Source organism: Ambystoma mexicanum, chromosome 4p (assembly GCF_040938575.1).
Source record: "Ambystoma mexicanum isolate Mex_15411 chromosome 4p, UKY_AmexF1_1, whole genome shotgun sequence".
Lineage (NCBI taxonomy): Eukaryota > Metazoa > Chordata > Amphibia > Caudata > Ambystomatidae > Ambystoma > Ambystoma mexicanum.
In genome coordinates, this window is record NC_090927.1 from 692,300,466 (window position 1) to 692,327,096 (window position 26,631).

Below are 26,631 nucleotides of genomic sequence, written 5' to 3' on the forward strand. Positions count from 1 at the left end.
GACTTTTTAGAGCAAGGCAAAAACAGCAAGATTTGACTTTTTCAATCTTGGAATCGGATGTTAGCAAAGGGTTTTAGGAACCACTGCGCAGGAGGATGCCAACATGGGAGTAACAAACAGAAAGAACAGTGATAGTCAAAGGCAGTAGAGGTGAGTCCATAAGGAGGGAACTAACCCATAGTTCTGGAGGTGGCAAAATCAAGGCATTTCAGATTTCTTAGAGGAGTGAGGTGGCAGCATCATTGTGGTTAAGGTGCAGGGAGGACCCCAACTAGTATTCCGGAAGCGGACAGGGGCCTTGGAAGTGGGCCTTTGCTGAGAGGGCCGGCTGAATCCTGCCGGTCCCTGATTGGATGGAAGAAAACACTCAACTCAGCTTCCCAACGATCGCCGTCAACCACTGGAACTCTCTCCCCACTGAATTAAAGGCTGAGAGCTCCTACTGGACATTCCGCAAAGAGCTAAAAACATAGCTTTTCACCTAACTGATAAGCACTCACTTTGGCCTTCGAGCCTCTGAACACAGTTTGCTGTCCTTAATCTGCTATATCAACCTTTAATGTGAAATGTACTATTTAGTTCACTAAGATTGTATCATGTAACTGATCTCGCAACAGCGCCCTGGTGCCTCAGGGTTTGGGCGCTTTACAAATGTAAAATAAATAAATAAAAATAAAATAAATGATGGCGACCATCTCCATCTGAAATAGACAAACAATGATAAGATACAAGTCCTATCTCATCTTTCAGGAAACATGTCTATTCTGGAAAAAGTAGATGCAAATGTCATCAATGCCTGTGTAGTTGTAGTTTGATAAATTATATCACAGCCAGCGCCATGTAGCGGTTGTGTGTGTTTTATGATCATGGACCCCGTTAATGCATTAAATAAATATGGGCATAGCGTGAATCGTGTTTTGGTGCATCAACCATATTGGATACAGGCACGTTCAGAAAGCAGTTTGAATATATTGTCAAAGTAATCAATAATAGGTGCCACAGTTTCTAATTCTTTCTCAAATTGGATGAAAAACATGTGTATGACGCTAAATAAGTACGATTAACACACAAGGTCTGTGATAATTGATCTTAAGGTCCGAGCGTACTTAAGTCAACATTTTAAAGTTGATTTTAAGGTACCTAAATCCTGCTGGAAAATGTTTTTATTAAGACCATACAGGTATGCTTTTCATCTGAAAATCCAACTTTGTTCCTGTTGGAAAAGTAATGGTGGTATTATATTTTCCAAAATGGTCCACTGTATTTGATCTTCAGAATGTTGTTGTTGTGAGAAATGCTCCACGAGTGGTACATTTTCTTTCGTATTACAAATACATGATGTAGCAAAGAGATTGATATTGGCTGGCACACGCTGTTGATACAGAAACGGTTCTTTAATTGCAATTCCAAAAATGTAATCACCTGATCCATGAAACATTCACTTCATAGGCATGACAAAGGGGCTGATTTAGAAAGAAATAATTGAACAAAAATCTTGTATTCACAATACAAAAGAGATTTTTTACACAGTAGACAAAGACACTGTTACTACACTGGTTAAGTTCATGTTTCCAGAAAGAGGAGATATGGCTTTTGAATTATCATTGTTTGACCAATTCAGATGGAGATGGTAGCCATCAAAGAACACTCCACTTAATTAAGGTCAGTATATGGCTCAATATTTTGATGCTTTTTATTTGCTCCTAATTCTTTGCTCCTAATAATCTTTTTCAAAAATTGAAGCTGTATAATGAATTTAATCACGTTTTGTACGTGGGCCAAAATTGTGTAAAATTGTAAATAATGTTAAAATAAGCATCTAGAAAGACTGGCTCAGACAACTGGAATTGTTGTGTATTTCTGTTTTTCTCTAGAAAACTGACAACCAGTAGGCCACATGCAGCTAACAATATGCTGCGAGATGACCCATGTTTTAAGAAGATTTTAGGTATGCTGAGGTACTTGAAGAATGCAACTTAATCATATTTGTTGCACATACCAGTCGACTAAACCCATGTTTCAAGGGAAAATGGGGGAAGGTTGAGCCCCAATATCTGCGCTATCAATAGTTAATTTTGGTCGGGTGTCGCAGTGAATGCAAGCAAAAACAGAGATTTCTGAATGCCTCTCAATACTACATAAATTTACACAAGTTGCCTGGTTTCTAAAAGTGCCTACCCTATGCTAGTGTCAATATTTGCAATCGTTGTGGTAATCTTCACTTAAACGGTCTGATTGTGTTATCAATGAATCAAAAGTCAATTCTGTTTGTGAAGTATAGACACTGTGGGTTATTATGCCTTTAAATTGGTGGATTCCAAAAACCAAACAAGCCTACACGTTTTTCGAGCTGTGCTCTTCTTCAGGGCTCTTAAACCATTGTACACTATTATGCTTTTCAAGTTCAACTGTCCTGTCTATCCTTTATTTGATTGAGATCTGCTGTGCGCTCTATAAATGCTAATTAATAAATAAATATCCTACACAAAAGAAATATGGAATTGATTGTTTTATATGACATACGTTACAAAAAGAGGGGCGAATAAATTGCAGTATAAGTCCCCATGTGCTTCCTCTTAAAATGATTCTGTGTCACATCAGCCACAGAAATACATAACTAATACTGTGAAAAAAGAAAAAAAATGGTCACAGGTTGACTAAGCTCTTTGATTCCCCTTTACATACGCAGCAAACCACTGCCACAAAAGGTCAGTTTTCTTTTCCACTAGGGAAAGTTTAGCTCATCTTCGAAAGAAACACGCTGTGACTGGCAGCAGTAGTGCACATTGGAAGTATTTTTTTTAAATGTGTGGGCAAAGACCTAGATTTCGAGCATTAGAAAGAATCTTCTCATTCGAATTAGGTCCTGGTGTGTATTTCATTGGACCTGCTTTTTGCATTTTACTGATGCACCCACTAAAGCTGCTGCATGCTGTGTTTTTTTTTTAAATTTGAGATCAAATGTAAAATGGAAGCTACATGGAAATGAATGAAATGTATAGCTTTGGTATGTCATGAGTATTTTTACCAGGCACTACTGCCATAATGTGTGGTCTCCAGCCACTCTGGGAGATCTGGAAGACAGTGGTTGGGTTTGGGGGTTTGGGAGGAGAGGGAAAGGCAAGATTGCAGTGCTTTTGTGTTGAGGTTGCTGACCAGAAGTACCCTGAGCTCTGCTTGCTTGTATGTTTTCTAGGTGTGAAGCATAGGAGGCAACAAAGGCTTTGCGTCTAGAGGGGCACCCTTGTGCTTGTAGTGTGGGCCTGCGTTGGCCAAAGTCGGTGTATGTACTTTTTTTTATGTTTGAAGGATGGGTGTTTGGCTTTAAAGGCTGATGCATAAAGATGTGTTGAGATTTAGAAAATTATGGAATGCAGGAAGATGTTCTTTTAGGGTTTTTGCAGTGTCTTGATTGGATGGACTCCAGTCGTTTTAGTTTGCTGAGGGCTATGCAATGTGTTTTATGCAGAAGGCCGAGGAGCAAGTATGTCATTCCCTTAGGCTGTGTCTGTGCATGAAAGTCAAACTATTGAGATCGCTGCTTGATGGGTGTAGGTCAAGTTCTTGTTCCGTTAAGCATAGAAGAGCGAGGTGTTTATACTATTCCTGAATTCCAGGTGGTCCTTTAAGGGGTGGATTTCCCTTGGTAGCGCATTCCAGTATTTGGCCACGGTAGTGAAAAAGGCAGAGCTTCTATGTTTTTCTCTGTAAAATCCGCTGGTTTCTAAAAGTATGACATGCATTACTTACCATAATAGCATTTCTGGTGATTGTATCTGCTTAGATTCACACGCTGTGCATATAGTCTAGTTGGTTGGTAGAGTGAGATTTTGTTTTGGAAGAATTCTGCTGTTTGGCCTTCAGGTGCTCTGTGGGCAATGCAGAGGGCCTCACAATGGGTCACTTTTTAGATTGGTAGCCTGTGGAGTGCTCGGACAGCCGGTGTTATGTGCTCCCTCCTGTTAAGTCTGAGTAGGAGTCTGGGTGCTGAGTTTTGAATCCATTGACTTTTTTGTGATGTAGTCTGGCATACCTAGGTAAAGGATGATGATATAGTCAATTCTTTAAAGAATCCGGGAGATTATGGACAGCCATTTCTGTGTGAAGGAGAGGTAGGGCATAATCCATTGGATAGAGCGGAGATAGTAGGAGCACTTTTTCAATGTTGCATTGATTTGGGGTTCCAGTGTGATTCCATTGGCCATTAATATGTTTAGGTTCCTGATCATCTTAGATGGTTTAGAGCAGTTAAGCTTTTCCAAAAGCCATGGTAGGGGTGTTTGAGGTGAGGTGTTGGCTGAGATTACCAATATTTTTGTTTTTGTCTGGGTTGAGTTTTAGGTAGTTGGCCATCATCCATTCCTTCCTTTACCGAGGCATTGCTGACAGTGGAGCTGGAGTTTGTCTTCTGTTATTTTGTATATGAATTGCGAGTCATCTATACATATGTAACAGGTCAGCCCATAAGATTTTATAATCATCAAATGGGTCATAAATATGTAGACGGAGAGCTGCTTGAGGCTTAATCACTGGGGGTCTCCACAGGTAATGGACCCAGGTCATTTCTTTCTGTCTATTAGATACAATCTCATCCATTGTAGAGTTGTGTTATGGAGTCCGGTTTCTGCAGGCTGTCTATTTGGTGTACTTTGGTTAACAGAGCCCAAGGCTGCTGCGATGTCGAGCAATAGGAGTGAAAAAGTGATGTTGCCAGCTACAATTTTGAGGGCCTTCCCAAAAGAAAACTAGTGCCGATTCAGTGCCTCTCATTGGACTAAAACCAATTCTGTGCAATCTAGAAGGTTATTAGACTCAACATGCCTAAAGATGTGGCTGTATGCATACTCTAGATGTGTGGCTGTTTATGGTATGCTTGAGCTAGGGCCAAAGTTGGAAAGGTCTTCTGCATCTCCAGTAGTGTTTTTAAGAAGTGATTTGATGTAGGAAGTCTTGAGAAGCTTTGGTACAATTCCTGTTTCGAGCAAGTAGTTTATTTATTTGCAAAAGTAGCAATCTGCTGTCTCCTTCTGAAGGATCTACTGTGAAAGTTGACCATGCAGGAGCTCAGACCTTTGGGTGCCGATTCCGTTTGCCCACTGAACCAAAAGTTGAAATCTCAGAGGACCGTTCGATGTTTGCATTGTAATACTAGGTTAGCAATTGCATTTGCCAAGTTATCTGCAAAGGATGGGTTGAATGATGGTGATCTGTAAATAAGTAGGAAGGAAAGGTTGGTTTGTTGGTTGAGTGTGAGGTGGATCAGGAGTCCTTCACAATTTGGGAAGTCCATGTGATGCGAAGTCGAAATTTTGAGGTTTTCTTTGTGGGCCACAGCGACTCCTCCTCCTCTTTTGCGGATATGGTTAACTTGAATGAGTTTGAAGTTGGTGGGGATGGATCAATGTGCTATTACCTCGTAGTCATCTGACAAACAGGCTTTGGTTATAAAGAGCATGTCGGTTCCTCCTTCGGTAAGGATTTCATTTATCTTCATTCTGTGTTTAGAGATTAAACAGGCCTTGTTCAGGCTGCAGTGTGTCATGTCTTCTCCCTATGGGTGACGTGTCAGTGCAGTGAATGCTCTGTGCTGCTTCCAAGTTCTGTGTGCGAGACAGAAACCAAGTTGTCAGATGGTTGATTGGTTGTGTGGGTGCATCAAGTCTGGTGTTTTGCTATTAAGCGGGTCCAGTAGGTTCTACGTTGGGTTGTTTATTTGGTGTGATCCTAGGAAGAAATGGGTGGTTGGGTGGCTGTTGGGTGGTCTGTGGTGATAAAACGAGTGTATAGGATGAGGTTTTTTGTTAAGGTCCTGTCGTCTCTGGCATCTGTGCCATGAAGAGTGGGACATGGATTCACAGTTGATCATCTAAAGTTGTGTTAATTGCATGTAGGTTTGGCTGTGGGTAGGGGGGTGTCCAAGGTTCTGGTACTTGTTCTCATCTATTTGGTTTCCAGAGTTGTTTCTCATGGTGTGTTCCATGTAGGACCCTTGGCGTGACGGTAGGTGGAAAGGAAGTGTGAAACAAGCAGGTTTTGGATCTGGCTTGTAGTCTTTCACCCTCAGGGGCAAGCAGGTCATTGTTTCTCTGTCTTGTAAATGCTTGCCAGTCAGTGGCTGGTTGGGAGTTGTTTGTGGTATTCTGGTTGCACCTGTAGGGTAGTTCAGTTCCCTTCTAACTCTGCTGCTTTTCCTTGGATGTCTCATGTCACTTTGCCATGGTTGTAAGCTGATGTCGGGGCAACTTAAAGATGCTGATGATGACAATGCTTTGCTGTCATGGGGTATCTTTTACCTGAGGGTGACAGGGTGCATCTAAAGATCTAATACACAACAGTGAACTTTTACTCTAGGGAAGTGTGACATGTGAAGTGATGTGGGTAGTATGTTTTAGTCTGGGTATTTTAGGATACATACATATGATGCATAGTATGCAGCAATGCAATGTGCTTTTTAGTAATGGCTAACACAAAGAGAAGGGATAAACTCGTTAAGTTGCAATCAATCAGCAAGGCACAGTCTCACCCCCCTGCATTCACCACATATATATAGCACTGCACCACCAACTCACCAAAAGTCAACCACCACCCGTCATTGGCTAGTGCGGAGTGGACATTTTAGGCCTTGCCAATAATAAAACATACACATTCAGAGATAGATGTGTGAAAGTCTATTATCGATGCAAGACCTACAGTTAGGATCAGATCAGATCAGGTCAGATCTAGCTGTGGGCAAGATGGAGCACAAAATGTGGAACATACTCTCAAAGGGCCATGCATTTATGAAAAACAATAGGATACAAAAAGGCATGCAAATGATACCAAGAAGTAGGTACAACGCAATGCGCAATCACAGCGGTACTCACATATGAAACACCACAGTCTATATAAAGAACATGCAGATATCAAGCACTGCAGCTTATAAAAGGAACCAACAAATGTGCCTACCCAGAGATAACCAGATACGAGACAACAGGGCAACATATACAGCAATGAAATATGCTTTCTTAGTGATGACTTTTTGTGAGTGCAATGGAGTACAATTTAGAATCGATGCAGCATGCTTTCTTAGATGTGAGGTTTTAGTTAGGGATCGCAAGCTCTGAGCCACATGGAGCGTAAAATGTGATGATGCACATTCACACAACACCTAGATATGAAGCACAGTAGTGCATACAAATGCAACACAGTGGGTTGTCCGAGTGATACCTAGATGTAAGTATGATGCAAGACCCTTTCACAGTGACACCTAGAAGTGAGGCACAGTACTGTATGAAATTAAGCAATTCAGTGTGTTATCCTAGGGACTCATGGGTATCACAGGGGCACCTCGATAAAAAGGCACAAATGTATGAAAAGGGTAAGCACTCAATGTGCCACTCTAGTGATACCCGCATATGAAACCAAAAGGTAAATGAAATGGACTAATCAATGCCTCATGCCAGGAACAGCCAGATGTGGAACACAGCAGGGCACAATATACAGCTATGCAGTGCACTTTTTAAGGGATGTCTGTCAGAGCAACAAAGTTTGCATTTTGAAAGAATTCTTGGGGTTATCCAAATGTGAGAAAATATGTAAAACAATGCAGCAATTTAGTTAGGAATATATTGGTGTGAGCAACACTGAGCGTTGTGTGGCAATGTACTTCACAGATACACCCATGCATGAAACATTTCAATGCAAAGCCCATTCACGAAACACCCAGATATGAAACACCAAACAGTGGAAAATGGCTCCTCGCAAGGTAAATTCTGTTGTTTCGAAGACTAAGAAAACAATGCATACCAATCTAGCTAAAAGATTCAAAGTTAGAAGCGGAACTAAATTGTCAGCAGAACATAAAAAAACTTGATCAGAGTGTAAAATATTAATATGACCCGCAGAATGCTAAATGTGGCTAGTCTATTGCTATAGTACTTACTAACTAGTATTAAGTAGCTGCAATTTCAGTAAACATTCATTAAATTACCAAGAATTAGCATGCAAGTAGCAACATTTCTTACAATGAAGCGTGCAGCCGCCTCTAGCTGAAATTGACTTTAAAGGACAGATGTAAAATGGCAGCATAATAGAACTGAATTAAATGCCTGCATTTCTAGTAACCATGTCATAAGCATAACTGCAATAATTGGTGCAATATAAAAACTTTATCTAAGTGTAGAATATTAATTCCTAACTTTCTCTCTCAGAAGTATGAAGTAGCATTTGGCCAGAGGTTCTACCTGCTGATTTACAAATGCACTGATGGTGCATTTACAGCACTATCGGAGGGCTGTAGTAGCATTTGAAATTGAAAATGTTACCACATGTAGTTCTGCCAAACTAGCAATGAGGCCCATTATGTCTTAATCAGGTCATATTGATGTTTTTGTGTGGTTGAAGAATTTTCACTCTTTAAATTGCAATGCCATATGCAATGCATGTGTATTATCTTTATATAAAATACATGTATGTTAATATATGCTCTTCATTTACGATTCAATTAAGCTTCTTTGGATCTCATGTTTGTTAGTTATCTAAAAGATGTGTTGTTTAAATGGTTTAATGTTAATAGGAACCATCCCTTGCAGCAATATATACAATGTTTACAGGGAGTTGGTTACCTGTGCAGCAATATGAACATCAACACCATGAAACACAAAGAAATCTCTGGAACTAGCACATCCCAAAGGGAAACGCACTGCCCAGCTACTGAACAATTTTGAATGCATCTCGTTATACGATTCTTTCCCCAACTCAGATTCCCAAAAGACAAACCAAATTTCTAAATTTCCATTACGTGTGTCAAGAAAATATACAGTTGGCCAGCTACTGGAGGATAGAGATGAACCCTACTTTGCCTTGCAAGTATTTACAATGTGCAAGTGCAGAGAGAGAAGGGGAAAAGGGTGTGGGGGTAGGTTCTGGAGTGTTTGTGCTCGTGGGTGAGCAGTAGATGTAAGTGCCAAGTATAGTAAGTGCTAGGGAGCGTTGAGCTGTAATAAGCGGGTAAGTGCAGGTCTACAACGGCACAGGCCAGTGGGTGCCGAGGTAAGTGCTGTGTGTAAGCAGAAGCTGGGGCAGTTGGGTGTGGGAGGCCAGGGCCCCGAGGACACATAAGGGCCCTGGTCACCAATCACAGCGACTGTGAGGTTAGCAGAGGAGGAAAGAAGGAAAGGATGAAATGAAAAGTAAACATCTTGAGACCCTTCCGGAATTTGAGGCGGTCCTGCCCAAGACGAAGAGGAAGGGGGATATTGTTCCACAAGAAGAAGCCAGCAGAAGCAAGAGGTCAGCCTCTGGCCCTCTGTTTAGCAAAACGCTTCACACAGGGAGTTGGTTCCAGAGGAACGTAGCGGTCTAGAGAGAGAATATTTAGTAATAGCAAGTTGCAGTTAATGTGGTCCCTGGCCCCAGTCAGCCTTGTGGATGATGCAGAGGGTTTTGAATGTAATTGTTGCAGCAACCGGGAGCCAATTTATTAGGGCAGGAGAGATGCAGTCCCTGGGCTTGAGGCTAAGGATAAGTGTGTATACTATTAAAACCTGAACTTCAGTTTCATTTGTATGCCTCGCACATAATAAACGGCAAAAGAAAATGCAATTCCATAAACTACATATTCAAAATGCATGTAACTATGGAACGAGCAGCTGGGAAAAATGAAACCCGACTATTGAAACTTTTGTCATATGTGACAGAGTCAACATACATATTATTGTGGTTTGGCAATCTGTAGTGGATAGAACATTTGTTAGTTCATCCTAGAGAGGCGGGGAAAGAAGGAGTCAGTAGAATATCAGACAGCTCCCACTGTAGAGGTATAGAGAGAATATTCTCCCTCTCACAAAGATTGGACCTAAACCTAGGAGGCTCTGAATGGTTGAGGAATCTTTGGGTACCAGTAGGCCTCTGGGATCCAAAATTCCAACTCTTCTATTCTCAGTTTCATGAATGGTAACACTGGGTTTAGGATTTCATATCCGATTGTGTGCTTGATTGATCTAGCCTGGACATGCATGTAAGCAGATGCTGCACTGTGTTGGAAGGATGCCTGTGTAGACTGCTTGCAAGCAGGACAAAGCGACTCAGGGCCGATTCATAGACAAAGCGCATAGACCCCACAAAGTACTCTGCGCGTAACACCACTTTGCGCAGACCCCACAACACACCCCCACGCAAAGCAAGTCCAGCCACATATACCAAGCTTTGCGCAGTATGCATCCCCGCAATCAAGGCAGCATCCCTGTGACATGGCGTATGGTCCCTCGTAACTCCTAACCGCACCCCAAAATAAATGCGTTGCATGTCACGCAAATCAAGGCAGCCCCCCTGTAAATCTGTGTGCAAACCCCCTTAAATGATGGCTGCACCCAGACATGAGACATGTATCCTAATCCAGGGCTCAACCCACCCCATCGGCCCTGGAAGACCTTTCCTGAAATGCACGTGTCCTTCTGCTACGTTTTTTCATTTGTAGAGTAAGCTGAGAGCGGAGGCCACAAACGCGGTGACACCAGCCAGGTAAGCAACCCGCCCTTCTGCTGCAGGCGCTTTTCAATTGCATTTTTATTTTCTGTCTGACAGTCCGGACCGCTATCTGATCGAATCTCGCATGGTCCGGGCTGTCAGAGAGAAATAAAACCGCAATTGAAACCAGTTCAAAATATTTTGTTTCTTCCAAAGCAAATCCATCTGCTCGGGTCGGATGATCAACCAACTGCCCATTTCCCAGAGTCACAGTCCACCTGAGACACAGGCTGTGTCCCTGATGAACTCCACCACAGTGTTGTCGACGCAGCCTGTGTGTCTCGGGGGGCTGTGACTCTGGGAAACACGTTTCCTTTGTCATCAGCAGCATAGCCCGCCCCCCCGCCCTGTGACTCTCTCTTGCCCCCATGCCCCCCATTACAGTGTCATGCCTCCTCTCCCTCCCCCCAACCCCGTGACTGTCTCTGTGCCCTCTTACCCCCTGTAACATGTCATGCCTCCCCTCCCTCCCCCCACGACGGTCTGTGCCCCCTTGCCCCCCCGTTACATGTCATGCCTGCCCTCCCTCCCCCCACCCCCGTGACTGTCTCTGTGCCCCCTTGCCCCCTGTTACGTGTCATGCCTCCCCTCCCTCCCCCCACGACGGTCTGTGCCCCCTTGCCCCCGTTACGTGTCATGCCTGCCCTCCCTCCCCCCGCCCCCCTGACTGTCTCAGTGCCCCCTTGCCCCTGTTACGTGTCATGCCTGCCCTCACTACCCCCACCCCTGTGATTGTCTCTGTGCCCCCTTGCCCCTGTTACGTGTCATGCCTCCCCTCCCTCCCCCCACCCCCCATGACTGTCTCTGTGCCCCCTTGTCCCCCGTTACTGTGTCATGCCTCCCCTCCCTCCCCCTGCGACGGTCTCTGTGCCCCCTTGCCCCCCGTTACGTGTCATGCCTGCCCTCCCTCCCCCCGCCCCCCGTAACTGTCTCTGTGGCCCCTTGGCCCCCCGTTACTTGTCATGCCTCCCCTTCCTCCCCCGCCTCTCGTGACTGTCTCTGCCCCCTTGCCCCCCTGTTACATGTCATGCTCCCCTCCCTCCCCTGTGACTGTCTCTGTGTCCCCATGCCCCCCATGTACGTGTCATGCCTCCACTCCCTCCCCCCGCCCCCGTGACTGTCTGTGCCCCCTTACCCCCATTACGTGCCATGCCTGCCCTCCCCCGCCCCAGTGACTGTCTCTGCCCCCATGCCCCGTTACCGTGTCATGCACCCCCCGACCCCGTGACTGTCTCTGTGCCCTCTTGCCCTCCCCCCGTTACGTGTCATGCCTGCCCTCCCCCACGACTGTCTCTGCCCCCATGCCCCCGTTACCGTGTCATATCCCCCCGTCCCCCTTGACTGTCTCTGTGTCCCCATGCCCCCTGTTACAGTGTGTCATGCGCACAACTTATTGTTTTGGTGTGTTTTTATAGCGCTGAAAATAAAGTGGCTAAATCAGGATATTTTTCTTTTGCATCATATCGTTTTCCATTCAGGATGTGGAAAATAAAGGTACAGTGATATTATTTTGCCCCAACATGCTGCTATAAGGATTTACATGTGGACATGATGCTTTATTATGCAATTTGGGTATTTTGCAAGTAAACTCTATAGGACAGTATTTTTGTAGGTCTTGATACCCAAAACTTAAATATTTGTAAGTATGGAATGGAAGAAAGTGGCCATGCCCAAATTGAAAGAGTGGGTTAAAATCCCTGATTCACTGTTTAGCGTAAGTGTGTGATCCTGGGCAAATATTGTAATCTCACCCTAACTTCAACTGCAAAAAATGGAGTGCTTATGAATGATTACGTGTACACCCTTACTACAATAGGACAGTTTTAATAAGTGTAGGGCCACATTGGTGTACGCGGGTGCTCCTCTGCTAGTAGCTCCAATACTGCCGCATGGAAATGCATTATTTTAAAGGTTTTTATAAGCTAATAAAAAAACAAAAAAGAAATGCATTATTGCTGCACTGGCCCGCCTCCAATCTCGCAAGACTGGATTTGACAAGCAGACAGTCCCACCAGCCAGTCAGTGCACCAGAAACTGTAGTATAGCAGACTGTGGTAGAACCAACATTACATTTTCTCCCCTGTTTCTCCCAGCAACTGAAGTGGTTTGGGCCGTCCAGAGTACTGCCCCCCACTCTGCAATGTCCCCGTTATGCTACGATATTGAGTCTTTCATTGCACACCATCTGCCATTTGGACACTTTCTAGGACCTTCAGGATCTGCAAGAAGTGGGTGTTTCAGACTTAAAAGAGAGAGTTAACTGATTGTAACATTGAAGCTGCACTAGAATAGTATCATTACAAGTAAGAAGTTAAATGCCCTTACACAAGTAAGTTTGCCACCCTTCCACCGTCTCTGAAGTTAGTGCTTCTCCCAACATTTGAAGGGTTAGCCCTGTCTAAATTGTACCCCAGGTGCACCCCTGGATGTGTGCACTTGTACTTACAAGTTATTTCATGGCAGAATATTTTCCACAAGTGTTATAAAATGGTTAAAGGCAAGCCAGACAACTTTGAGCAACAACTCATTTTTTCTACGGGTCTGATTTTACATATGCACTGGGTGTATATGTTGGATACGTTTTACTCTCTTGCAGAGGAGAAAACTCATTTTTACTCTCTTGAAATTGCATTTACTCTCTAATTTCAAAAATCATGCGTAAAATACTCCCACCTCAAAATCTTATCTGGAGCACTGAGTGCACCCCTAATTTCAATCAGCACCTCAACTATGTGCCATCCTCCCTATAGTGGTACGTGAACCCTGCCTTTGCACAGTGGTTCCTATGCACACAGTGCCCTGTGCCAACTATCATCTGGTGGTCAGTCCACAAGGTTTGCGTGTAACTTTTCCCCGACGTGAGGTTGCGCGTTGGGTTCCGTTAATTCGGTTTGGTTTGCGCTTGTCTTGGGCGTACAATCACACTGCATGGCCCGTCCCTCAACATGCCCATGTTCTTCCTCATTTTGCTGGGAAAATGGGGAATATGCATGCCCTGCCTACTTTTTATTTCTCTGCGTAGGCCCATCCCACACTTTGCGTGCAGTTTCGCACAAATCGCTGGACTGCATGCAAAGCCGTGACGGACCTGTGCAGCATCACGGAAAGGCACGCATAGCCGTTTCCATGAATCAATGAAAGGAGTTTGGCGTGCTGAACAGTGGACACGGTCACTTTTAAGCGTGCAAAAAAATCTGTATATCAGGCCCTCAATTCTCTGTACTGAAAGGATACGACTGGTCCACAACTCCAGCAGGTATGGGATGGACTGCTCTGGTCAGTAGGAGAATTATACTAATAGCTATTGAATGGTAGGCAACATAGTAAACACATGCGTCAGGTTGTTTATTCAAGTTAGCATTTCTGACAGGAAAGAGCGAAACACCATACGGAAATACCAAATCAATTCTGCATTTTAAAGCAGGTCAAGTAAACAAACAGCATAATAGCGTGTGACACGTGCAAAGTACATTTCTTGTGAGAGCACTGTTGGAAAAAGCATTGCAGAGATGTAACTTTTTTCTTTTTATAAACAATGGTAATATTGGTGCACTCCTTACTTGAAACATGGCAAAACCAACGCCATCAGCGGACACATTCATTTCCAGAGGCTGCTCCACTGAAATCTGATATGAAGCAAAACCACAGTCAATAAAACAGTTGTACAAGCTCAATGTCGCAATAATTTAAAAATTGTGTTTGTTCAAATCTATTGTTCAACGATCTACCTTTTCTGTCTGAAAAAGGAACCGGTTCAGATCGTCCATCTTAAATCCCAGTGAGTTGTTCAGATTTGATCCATTCACATGAACACTTATTGCTGTTCTACCAACGGTGGCCAGAGAACTAATTGTAGATAAAGCCTGCAGAGCCAATATAGTATCCTACGGAAATAAAGATAGCGTTAACACATTAATTGAGCATTGACCTGAATGGGATATACATTTTAGACATTGCCATTTCCCGTTGAGACGGGGACCACATTGACAGAACTATTCCTAGTGGAAAGTGTATTGGAAGGAGGCAAGAAATGACCAGCCGGTGTTATAGGAGGATACCGCCTGTTTCACTCTCCAACTCAACCTGCAGCGAGTTCACTTCAGTTAAATGCCCTTTGTCCATTGCCAAAAAAGGGCAACAGTTAAAAGAAGAGTTAGTTAGCTTCAATTACGTTCTTTATGGAGGGTACAGAAGTTCTCCCGCAGATTCCCCATTCTGACAATACATCCCAAATGGATACCATCTATTGTCAGAAGATGAGGAATCGGTGGGAGAACTTCTGTACCCAATTGATATATTGTTGCGTTTTCAACATGGCTATTTTACCCAGTGGTATTTTCCACATGGTGTTTTCACCGCTGCCGTTTTTGGTGCATTTCTTTTTTTTTTTTTTTTTTTAAATGGGGTTGGGCTGTGTTGTGTTCCCCAATCCCCATCTAACCCACACCGACCGCCTCACCCTGTCCCCCAACCCAATTCCCTACCCCAAACACAACACATTTATTTAAAAAACAAATGTGCCTAAAAAGCCTTTGAATTGGCACGTTTATTATTGTGCTGTTTCTGGGCTTGAGATGGCAGAGGATCCTTTACAGGGCTCAAGTCGAGGGTACATACAGGGGGACAGAGTCCACCCACCTTATTCAGAGGGTAGACTCAGTCCCCCAGCTAAAAAGAGAAACATTGGAGGCCCTCTTAATTTATGAGTTAAAGCCTGCTCCCCAGTTGTCAGGTTTGTAGGCGGAAACTTCACCATTGCACAATATAACCTGATGAAAAATAACAAACTAAAGGTGAATTATCAAATTTTGGTACTGCAAATCCCAGGGAAAACATTTGTATTGGTTCTTGGAGTTTAAAACATAGACACCTTTTATGTCGTTTATGTGATGTTTGGGGTGGCCTGGAAGGCTGGGTGCCACCTCTCATTGTGCGATACTGGGACCTGGGGCAGGGTGGGAAGGATGCTCTGGCTAACCCCTCATGTCTATCCCATTGTAGCCCTCATGTAATGTTAGGAGTTAGTAGCAGTGAGAAGCAATCAGAGCAGACATTTGAGAAGACTAACCCAGATCGTTAAACAGATCCAGGGAGAGACGTGCCCATACTCAAAACTTTTCCAGCTCAGGCCCTATGAACACAGGAGAGTTAGTGTGTCCTACTCTGTGCAAGTGTGGTATGGAAAGCAAAAACAAGTTGGCAGAACGGAGCCCTAATTGGCTCATCCCGTTGAGCCCATGAAAGGCGGGTGGGCTCTGAAATAAAAATAAGCAACAACCCAGAATACCAATACCACCCACAAGCACACCTAAAGCCTTTGAAGCCTTTGAACCCTGGGAAGTCTGAGAGGCTAGGTGGTCTAGCGGAAAGGTATGGGTGTACAGAGAAGGAGGCTGTTTGGAGGAGGCTGAAAGTGAGTACATACCTAATTCCTCCTGCTGACCAACAACACTGAACACCCCGACATCCAGACCTAGCTCTCTGCTGTGAACCTAGAGGGAATCACACCCCAACTGGCCACCTGCACCAAGTCCCTTGGGTTTGACATGGACAGACACCTCTCCATTAAGCAGAACATAGCAAGGAAGACGCAAACGGCTTGATACAAACTTTCTGTCCTGCGAAAAATCAACACCATCATCCAAGAAAACAACTTTAGATCTGCTGTCCATGCCTTGGTCCTCTCCTACCTGGATGGGGCAATGCCCTTCTGAAAGGATTTCAGTGACTACCCTAACACCCCTGAGATGTTTCCTACATGCTGCAGCATGACTCATCGAAGTACTCCACAAATCCAACCACTGGTGGACTATGCAATCAGGTGTCAAAAGTGTATCTCATCCCATCTGAACTTCTTAGGGGCATCCCACTTAAGGGCGGAACAGTGAAGGGTGAAGACAAGCCACTTCACTTATGTGCCTTTGCTTTTGCCTTTCTTCCTGTTGCACATGTGTGTATTGTGAGGGGCCAGTAATTCGAGGTGGACAACTGTTTGATCAAAACATGCCATTTTAGTAAAGAATAAATGAAATAAAATGCCTTGCTAGCCCTTCTCTGCTGAGAACTTCCCTGCCTAACCAAAGCTAAAGAGATTCTCTAGCACAAAAGGTCTGGCCCTCACACTTAACACCAAATACTCAAAGACAATATATGGCAATTCAAATAACATAAATAACGTTCACAGTTTCTTCACAACCTCTCAACACCCTGGGTAGGTTCCCTTCCCCAGGATTCAAAGTACTTCAGTTGCAATGTTCAACCAAAGAAATGAATAAGGAAATCCTTGTAGGTAAGGCAGCCACAAATTAGGCAGTGTCAAATTAGTTCTTGATGTTTCAATGTCAAAGTGAAGTTGTGTTAACCAAAGTTCCACCAATAGCAAATCCTTTCTCCTTGATGAAATATGTACTGTCCACTTGCTCAGAACAGCGCCAATGGTAATCCCAGCCACAATGCTTTGTCACCATTTGTAATCATCCAGGAAGATTTGCCACAGTTCACAGAAATACAACTTCTACCCTTGTCAGTTAAACATAGTTCTTGTTTAACAGTTAGAATGTCATTAGTTACAGGATTAGGATTCATAATAGGTATATTTGTCAGGATGATTTCACAGTGCTACTGCTTCTGCTTCTACAACTTTACTTCTACTTCCGTTTAGCATGAGCAGAGTCTCCTTTGCCTCACGGTACTCTACTTCATTTAGGACACTGAAAGGTTGCATCTACTGACATCTAGATATACTTTGGTACTCTGGACTACTACCACAGCTTCAGGACAGGTAGGCAAGGCAATCATCCTCTGAATATCTCTCTTCAAAAAGGGGCAACCTCTTTGCCTTACTGTCTGTCTGCCACAATAACAACCTAGCCTTGCCTTTATGAGCCACCTCTCGGTGTTTGGCAATATAGGTTGTGTCAACTTCAAAATAATCTTTGCAAGCAGCCAGGTTCCCTTTTCCCAACTTTATCTTCACCTCTCTGCCAATTGTTATCCCAAGTAATTACCTAAAAGCCTTGGTGCCACTCCCTTGGCTTCAGGTAATGCCTGCACACTTGCATGTTAGGCAAGGTTGAACTGTTATTGGGTTCACAATAATTGTTAGATTGCTTTTTGGCTCTGAGAAAGGTTATTTTCACTCTTAATATGGGGAGACTCTTGTCTTGCCCAGTGCTTGTTCTTCTTTCCAATTGTAGATACACTGTTTAACTGCTTAATTTCTTTAATAGGAAAGGTAAGCCCGTGTGAATGTAAACAATAGGGCTCAGTCTTTCCCTGGAAAGCACAACTAGGCACACACGACCACTTCTTTAGGTCATTTTCAAAGGTTAAGAGTTTGTATAGGAAATGTATGCTCGCGTGAAAGTAAAGGATAGAGTTCAGTCTTCGTACAGTTTACAGTCTTTAAGGGTGTAACAATGATAGTTAGCAGTGTTTGTTTTTTATGTGAGTACCGTGGAATTACCCAATACATGCAAGTGCTACTTTTCCATTGTTCCCTTATTAAAGGTTCAATGAATAACTTCAGCTCATTTTGTACTATACGCAAGTGAATAGGAAATTGGAAAGATGCCGGCCAGTGGTCGAAGTGTATGAAAAGAAGTAGTGGAACTATGTTCCCTACTGGTGTGCACTGCTCCCCACAAACCCCACTGCCACTCCCCCTCCCATGCACAATACAAACCCCAAAACACATGTGCCTGCTGTTTAAGGGAACAGTCCAGTGCAGTGCACTGAAAGTGCAAGTTTCAACTTCTTCCAACACTTTTATTTTAAAACTAAACCGTTCCAGAGCGGTTTATTTTTCAAATATAAGTATAGGAACGGTAAAACCTAATTAAAAGAAGTAGAGGAGCACTGCTCCTGACCACTGTTGCCGGCAGTGCTCGCACAAGGAATCAGAATGCCATGTTTCTCTCACCAGCTTCTTATAATCCTTGTTCTCTGGGTCAGACAACTTTAATGACTTCTGCCACAAATTCCACTGCTTCTGGCTTCACAGGGACCCACACTGTTCCACGCTGAAGGCGTCTCTGGTCTGGCCACACATTTAAGGAGCCCCTCTCGCTCCTGAGACCTGTGACTCGCCCACAGCTCCTCGCTTCAGTCTCTGACACATTCTCTGCTCTGCAACCATGGCAATCAGGCTCAAATGCGGAAAGACAGCCTTCCTGCATGCCTTCCGCTGCGCAGCCTCTGCACTTCAGATTTGGTGCAACAGAACCCTCTCAGAACAAGCAGGTGAAATCTGCTGTATCCACGTTCTGGCGTCCCTCTGGTTCTCCCACTTCTGCTTGTTTTGCAAGCTCCGTACCTTATTCTTTCTGCTTCTACTGCTACTACAACACGCAGTCCAGTCACAGTTCCAGCTCCTTCTGATTGCCTGCACCCAAGCAGGCCTTTTATACCTCCCAGGTTCCTTCAGGGGACGTTAGGCTTAATTGCCTGACCACTGCTACAACGTGCTTCCTCAGACCTCTTCCTCGTCCCACTACTTATGGGATTATGGGACTCATAGTGCACAGCAAATAAGTTAGTTCTTTTGACTGCTGCTGTTTGGCAAACAGCCATCAAAAGTGTTGTGATTAGGAAGAGTCCACCTTTCCCTGACCACATGAGAAGGGTCCCAGGCCAGGTTTCTGGGAGGAATCATCACTGATTCATCACAGTATCCCAAGTTTCCTAATTACTGTTCTGTCTCTCCACACTGTGCTAATCCTCTCCACACTGCGCTAATCACCTATAATGCATTCATGCCTGCTGCTCCTCTTACTCACCTCTCCCTACACTTTCTCCAATCATGCTACAACTTTCTCCTTCCCTATCCCTATTATAAAACCCAAAACTCAAAACTCCACCTACTCCATCTCTCTTTCACCTCCTTCCAACAAACAAAGCTGAAGAGCTAACCATACTTTCTTCAACACCTATCCACCTCACCACTCTTCCTCTGAGAATCAACTTCTCTACTCTTCCTTATCTCATCAACAGAACACTGCATTTCTGGAAAGCTCAATATGTATGCAACAAAACATCCTTCAACACTGACTATTTTCACTTCAGCTCCTCTCCCCTAGACCTTCGTGCTATCACTGAAACCTGGATTTCTCCATGTGACACCGACACTATGGCAGCCCCACAAAACTCCAAACTAGCCTTCATTCACTCTGCTCGACGGACTGGCAGAGGGGGAAGCATAAGATGCCTACTCTCTTCCCAGCTTAATGCTTCAGAAATCTCCAATGCAACGTCCTCTCCTACCTCTTTTAAATTCACCATCCCTACTATTGCTTTGCCTTAATCGGTTAACATAACCTCCATCCATTGCCTTCCTGGTCCCACTGGGCAATTCTTTTATGATCCTGGGCAACTCATTGATTCTATTTCCACTAAACATCAACTCATTCTTTAAGGTGACTTTAACCTTCCCTCACCAACCACTTCCCAGAAATCTAAACTTCGGTCTTTTTTACCCATAACCTACCCACCCACACAGTGTGTAACTATTTGGATCTCTTAATCACCCCCACCTCTCTCTGTCACTAATACATCTGTGTCACCAGCCATATCTGATCACTCAATTGTTCCCACCACCATCTCCTTTCTACCCTCTGACCTTTCCTTGCCACTTGCTTCACCTATTACTAAAAGGAAATGTAAATCTTCTGCCATTCTACCTCTTTGCCCTGAACTCTCTCAAGTCCATTCTTGATATAACAAAATAGGAATTCTACCTAACCCTCATTGAGAAAACCTCAACCATCCTCACCAGCTACAGGGAACCCTAAACTCACTCCTCACTCATCCTAAGGCTATGAATATCAACTCCACTCTCATAGCTAATGAACTAGCTGAATAATATGCTGCAATGACATCCAAAATTAGAATCTCTACTGACCTTCCTCACACTCCCTCGTCCTACATTTTACACTCTACCTACTCTGCCTTCATCCTCTGCCTCCACCTCCTATTTTGTCTTACTAATACTGACACAGTTTTATCTCTACTGATGAAGACTAACACCTTATGTGCCCCATCAGACCCACTTGTTTGTCAGCTAGTCAAGCATATGCCCCATTAGTGGCCTCTCACCTTGCTTGACTCTTCAACCTGTCCTTCGACTCTGCTTCCGTTACAATGACCTGGTATCCACTGGGACGCTACCCAGCGCTGGTTGGATGATTTGCACTCTCAAACCCTCTCCCGGTCCCTTGGTAAGGCCTCTGGTTAAAGATGGGTCTTAATATTGTAAAAGGTGGATTCTCCGTCCTGCTCCTCGTGGCAGGGGCACGTAGATGTGGGGGGCGAGCAGCGACCCAGTTACTTCATTGGTGCAAGCCCCCCTGTAGGAATCCAGGCCTGCTGCGACTCCGCAGGTTTGCTGCTTTGCAGTCTTTATATGCAGTTCTTATGTTCCTCTTAGTTCGAATAATATTGTCTTGCTTCTTTCCTTTTACGTATGGAAAAGGTATTTTGGTGTTGTCATGCAGTTTGAAAATGAGCATGGGCAGGTAGTCGAAAGCGCAATGCTGTCCGGTGAGTAATGTGCGATGCACGGCGCTTTTTCGCCTTTTATATTGCTAACCTGTGTCTTTTCTCTCCTTGCAGGTTGCGATGTTCCTCGCCAAGCGCCGTAATGTTCCAGCAATGATACTGACCAGGAGATGACTACCCAGGTAAGAATTGTGTGGCTTTCTTCATTCGGGAGGAAACATGAGTAAATGCTTACTAATGCTGTCTTTCTTTCCAGGATGCATGCAGTGCCAGATGATGGACTTTGTACCTTCAGGTGAGTGGAACTGAAGTCGGCGATGGATTGAAGATAGGAAACTGTTCGAGGTAAGTTTCGTAGTGTTCTTTCTCTCTTTGCAGGTCCTTGGTTTCAAGTAAGCTGGCATCAAAGAACTGGACACAGTGAGCGTTACGCTGCCCACGGCAGAATAACGCAAAGCATGTTCTGCTGTTTGGGTGTGGTTTAAATAGTCTCAGGTAAAGTAGTCCAGGTAAAATAGTCCCATGCCTGCCACACCCAAAGTAGTCCAGGTAAAGTAGTCCCAGGCCTGCCACACCCAAAAGACTAGACCGCATAGCTCAGTTCCTTGTAACTGAGCTATGTGTGTGCCTCCATGTTGGCTGAACCCCCCCCCCCCCCCCCAAGTTAAATAGTCCAAAGTAAATAGTCCCATTCTAATGTAGGTCTTCATGATGGTTATGAACCTGGCGCCAAAGGTGCCAGGACTGACTCCAAGAGAGTCTTGGATGAGGTTTTAAGGCCTTTGACCTGCCCTAACTGGAAGACTGACTTGCCAGTGAGGGCCAGGGGCAAGGGTCATGACAGGACCCCTGTAAATCGTTCAGGTGCATCTAAAGGAACTGCCCCAGGAAGGGTTATTTGTACTGGATTGGTGGAAGAAGTTGGTACAGGTGCTGGCGGAATGTTACCAGGCAATGGGGTCTGTCCTGCTTGTGATTGGAGCAATTGTCTACTTATTTCGTCGGTACAATCCTTAGTAACAATCAAATCCCTCCTAAGAGCGTTGGTTTCTTGCCTGGCTGAATGTACTTCAGCGGGTAATTGTCCCAACAACTGAACTAACTGGTCAGTCTCTGAAGTCTCCATGACGCCCAGGTGAATAATATTATTGAGGCTTTGCGTTCTGTTATGCTCACCTGGTATCCACGGGGATGCCACCCAGCCCTGGTTAGATGGTTTGCACTCTCAAACCCTCTCCCGGTCCCTTGGTAAGGCCTCTAGTTACAGATGGGTCTTAATATTGTATAAGGTGGATTCTCCGTCCCGCTCCTTGTGGCAGGGGTGCTTAGATGTGGGGGGCGAGCAGCGACCAAGTTACTTCACTGGTGCAAGTCCCCCTTGTAGGAATCCAGGCCTGCTGAGACTCTGTAGGTTTGCTGCTTTACAGTCTTTATATGCAGTTCTTATGTTCCTCTTAGTTCAAATAATAATGTCTTGCTTCTTTCCTTTTAGGTATGGAAAGGTATTTTGCTGTTGTCATGCAGTTTGAAGATGAGCATGGGCCGGTAGGCGAAAGCGGTGTGTGCGCGATGCTGTCTGCTGAGTAATGCGCAGCGCTGTTTCGCCTTTTATATTGCTAACCTGTGTCTTTTCTCTCCTTGCAGGTTGCGATGTTCCTCGCCGAGCGCCGTAATGTTCCAGCAATGATACTGACCAGGAGATGACTACCCAGGTAAGAAGTGTGTGGCTTTCTTCATTCGGGAGGAAACGGGAGTAAACGCTTACTAATGCTGTCTTTCTTTCTCCTCTTTCAGGTTATGGTATTCCAGGATGCAGGCAGTGCCGGATGATGGAGTTCGTACCTACAGGTGAGTGGAAATGAAGTCGGCGATGGATTGAAGACAGGATACTGTTCCAGGTAAGTTTTGTAGTGTTTTTTCTCTCTCTGCAGGTCCTTGGTTTCAGGTAAGCTGGCATGAAAGAACTGGACACAGTGAGCGTTATGCTGCCCACAGCAGTATAACACAAAGCATGTTCTGCTGTTGGGTGCGGTTTGAATAGTCTCAGGTAAAGTAGTCCAGGTAAAATAGCCCCAGGCCTGCCACACCCAAGGTAGTCCAGGTAAAGTAGTCCCAGACCTGCCAGACCCAAAGGACTAGACCGCAGAGCTCAGTTCCTTGTAACTGAACTCAGTTGTAACTGAGCTATGTGTGTGCCTCCATGTTGGCTGAAGCTCCCTCACCTCCCCCCCTCCAAGTTAAATAGTCCCAAGTAAATAGTCCCATTCTAATGTTGGTCTTCATGATGGTCATGAGCCTGGTGCCAAAGGTGCCAGGACTGACTCCAAGAGAGTCTTGGATGAGGTTTTAAGGCCTTTGACCTGGCCCTAACTGGAAGGCTGACTTGCCAGTGAGGGCCAGGGGCAAGGGTCACAACACTTCCCTCAGTTTTCAAAACAGCCAGTCATCCCTCTCCTAAAAATGCAAGGAGCTGACCTAAACCTACTGGCTAACTTTTGCCTTGTGTCTCTCCTTCTGCACTACTCTACAGTGCTCAAAAGCGTTGTGTTCAACAGTCTTCCCAATTTTGTAGACATCCACAACCTTCAAGACACACTACAAGCAGGTTTTTGATCCTGTAACTGCTCTCATTAATGTACCCAACTTCATTGCATCTGCTAAGCACTCCAACCTATTCTCCATCCTAATTTTCCTTGACCTGTCTGCTGTCTTTGACACAGGCAGTTACTCTGAACTCTCTTCTTGGGATTAAATACTGGATGATGAACTCTACCAAAACAGAGGTGCTCTTCTACCCTGCTAAAAGCCATCTCTCTCATCTCTTCCTCTGCCTGTCCAGTTCTCACCTGACACTCTCCCATACTCTTCAGGTAGAAATCTCAGTGTAATCTATGACCTTTCCCACACCTTCTCTACTTTCATCTCCAAAACTGGGAAAGCAGCCCTCTCCTTGCTCCATGCAATTCTCTTTCCCAGGACATCTGAAAAACAGTCCACACAGATTTAGTCGAAACCAAACTAAAATTCTACCTTCTCGCCTCCGAGTTACCCTCTTAATCTACCTCTCATGTGCTTGCTAGCTTACATGTTTTCTTTGCCCCTTACCTGCCTCTGTCCCTCCCTTCCTCTGCCTCCACTCTAGCACTTTACCCATCATGATCCCATCCCAAGCACAGACGGCAGCACCAACTACCTGCACTTAATGTCCAATGTTGGTTGTCATTAATCTATGTATGTTCACTTATGTACTGTACCCCGTGACTGTTCCCTTTACTTCACAACCTGATCAGAATGTTCCTCAAAATCTGATTTCTTATCTATTGTTTGTTCTTTTGTGATCAAAAGAGCATTGTTTCTCCTGTATATAAATAAATATATTCAATCACATCACTGTGATCCTCATCGATCCTTGGCTCCCGCTGTAAGGACATATCCTCTTCAATTCCTCCTCCATCATCTATAAGGTTGTTGCCCTGTAGTCCCCAAGCTACGTCGCTGAATAATTAAGCATCTGCCAGAGGTCTGTGGTCCACCAGAAGTAATGACTTGTGTGCAGATCTGATCTCTGCTGGTGCAGGAAGGAAATATCCAGAAGACAGTCCTTCTTGCTATGCCCCTAAACTCTGGAACCTCCTCCCTATCAACACCAGACTCACCTCTGGACTTCTGCATTTCGGAAAGCCACTCTAGACGCTCCTGATCAAGAAATGGCTCCTCCCTTAGCCCTTTGTCCACACACCCCTCACTCCCCAGCTGACCAGAGACTGGGTGATCTGCTCACCCGTTTCCTTCTCTGGCTGATTGTAGATACCTTGCTCCCAACTTGGCCGCGCTCTCCCATTGTTACCTCTCTGTTCTGCTGATTCTCTGCTTCCCTCACCTTGTCCTGCTTCCTGTGACTTGTAAAGTTCTCCATTATTTTCTGAAGCTAGGTCCGCGCTCAATAAATACTCTAATTATAGTAATAGGACATGGCATAGCCATTGCTGACAGCCACCACTCCGGCCCGAAGACCATTGGGAGAGGTCTCCTCATTGCACACAAGCTACAAAAGACACTGCCATGAGCCTTGTCAGAACCACGTTGAGTTCCCACGCTGGGGCAGGAGCCTTCATTAGCAGAAAAGTCCTTTGAGGAACTCCTTGATTAGTCAGTGTGACCACAGTAAAGATCTTCCGGCAGATCTGGTGTAGCAGGAGATAGCCACCAGATACACCTTGATAGAAGCGTGTGCCAGGCTGGCCTTGGCCAAGGAGAGAAAGTATGGAAGAATTTGTGGGGCCATGACCCTCAGCGGGGTAATCTTCTGCGACTGGCACCACGTAGTGAAACACTTCCACTTGTCAACGTGGCACTTCAAAGTCAACAACGCCTTGGCGAGGATCTCTCTGCAGTCCGCAGGCAACTCGTAGCCACCAAACTCTAGGTCTGCAGGAGCCAAGCCCTCAGGTTCAGCGATCCTGGGTCGTGATGCACGATTGCGCCTCCTTCTCTGGTCAAAGATCCGGAACTACCGGCAGCTTGACAGGTAGTAACGCCGACAGACTGAGAAGGTCCGGATAGCAAATCTGCCTTGGCCACGCCGGGGCGATGAGTATCATCCTGCATTGGCACTGTGTACGTGTTGATGACTTATAGCAGGAGAGGCAACAGAGGATACGTGTACAGGAACAGGCCTTTCCATGGAAAGGAGAATGCGTACTCCATGCTACTCAGTTGGTGGAATCTGCTGACAAACTTTTCTGGCATTTGGAGTTACCCGCCTTCGCAAACAGATCCATCTGGGGCCTGCCCCACTTGACGAAGATGCAGTCCGCCTGGTCCTGCCAAAGTTCCCACTCATGGAAGGAGTGCAACTCCCTGCTGAGGGAGTCTGCAATGGTCTTGACTCCCGATGGGTGAAGAGGAAGGAGGATTATCTCTTGTCCGACAGTCCAGCGCCATATGTCCTGCGCTTCCTTGGAGAGCGCTGGGGATTGAGTGCCCTCGTTTCTCAATGTAGAACATCGTGGTGCTGCTGTCCGTGATGTGAAGATCCTCACCACCTTGCCCTTCAGTGAAGGAAGGAATGACTTGAGGGCCCAGAACATTGTCCGTAGCTCCAGGATGTTGATATGGAGATCCCTCTCCTCTGGCAGACACAGGCCTCTGGCGTACAGACATCCGGTGTGGGCTCTCCAGCCTTACAGGGAAGCGTCCATGTTGACTGTCTCCAGTACGGTGGATTTAGAAACCCAGTGCCCAAGCGATGTTGGAGCAGACGCCCCACCACACTATCGCCCGACAGAACTCCTCGCCGAGCGCGATCTTATCCGCGAAGCTTCTGGACACCTGTATCCAGCGAGCGTCTAGGAACTCCTGAAGAGGCTGCATCTGTAACCTGCAGAGCCGGATGAGGTAGATGCAGGACCACATCATGCCAAGCAACGACTTGATGGTTCTCACTGTGGCGGTCTTCATCGGCAACAGCTGCTGCACCTTCCCTTGAATGGCCACTACCCTCTCCGAGGGCAATGCCAGGCAGGACACAGTATTGAGTACGGCTCCTAGGAACAGCACATTTGGCGATGATGTCAAGCACGACTTTGGATAGTTGATGGAGAATCCCAGATTTGCAGTACCTGGACGGTC

General features: G+C 45.2%; 1 protein-coding gene across 1 annotated transcript in view; it reads right to left on the reverse strand.

Moving 5' to 3' along the window:
- Nucleotides 1-26,631, reverse strand: part of LOC138453423 (CD109 antigen-like) — a 1,481,241-nt gene that overhangs the window by 136,538 nt on the left and 1,318,072 nt on the right. Inside the window, exons 28-29 of the mRNA XM_069606256.1 lie at nucleotides 14,235-14,390; nucleotides 14,067-14,132 (exon numbers count right to left, since the gene is read on the reverse strand). Coding sequence (XP_069462357.1) covers nucleotides 14,067-14,132; nucleotides 14,235-14,390 — 222 coding nt within the window. The remainder of the gene's footprint in view (nucleotides 1-14,066; nucleotides 14,133-14,234; nucleotides 14,391-26,631) is intronic.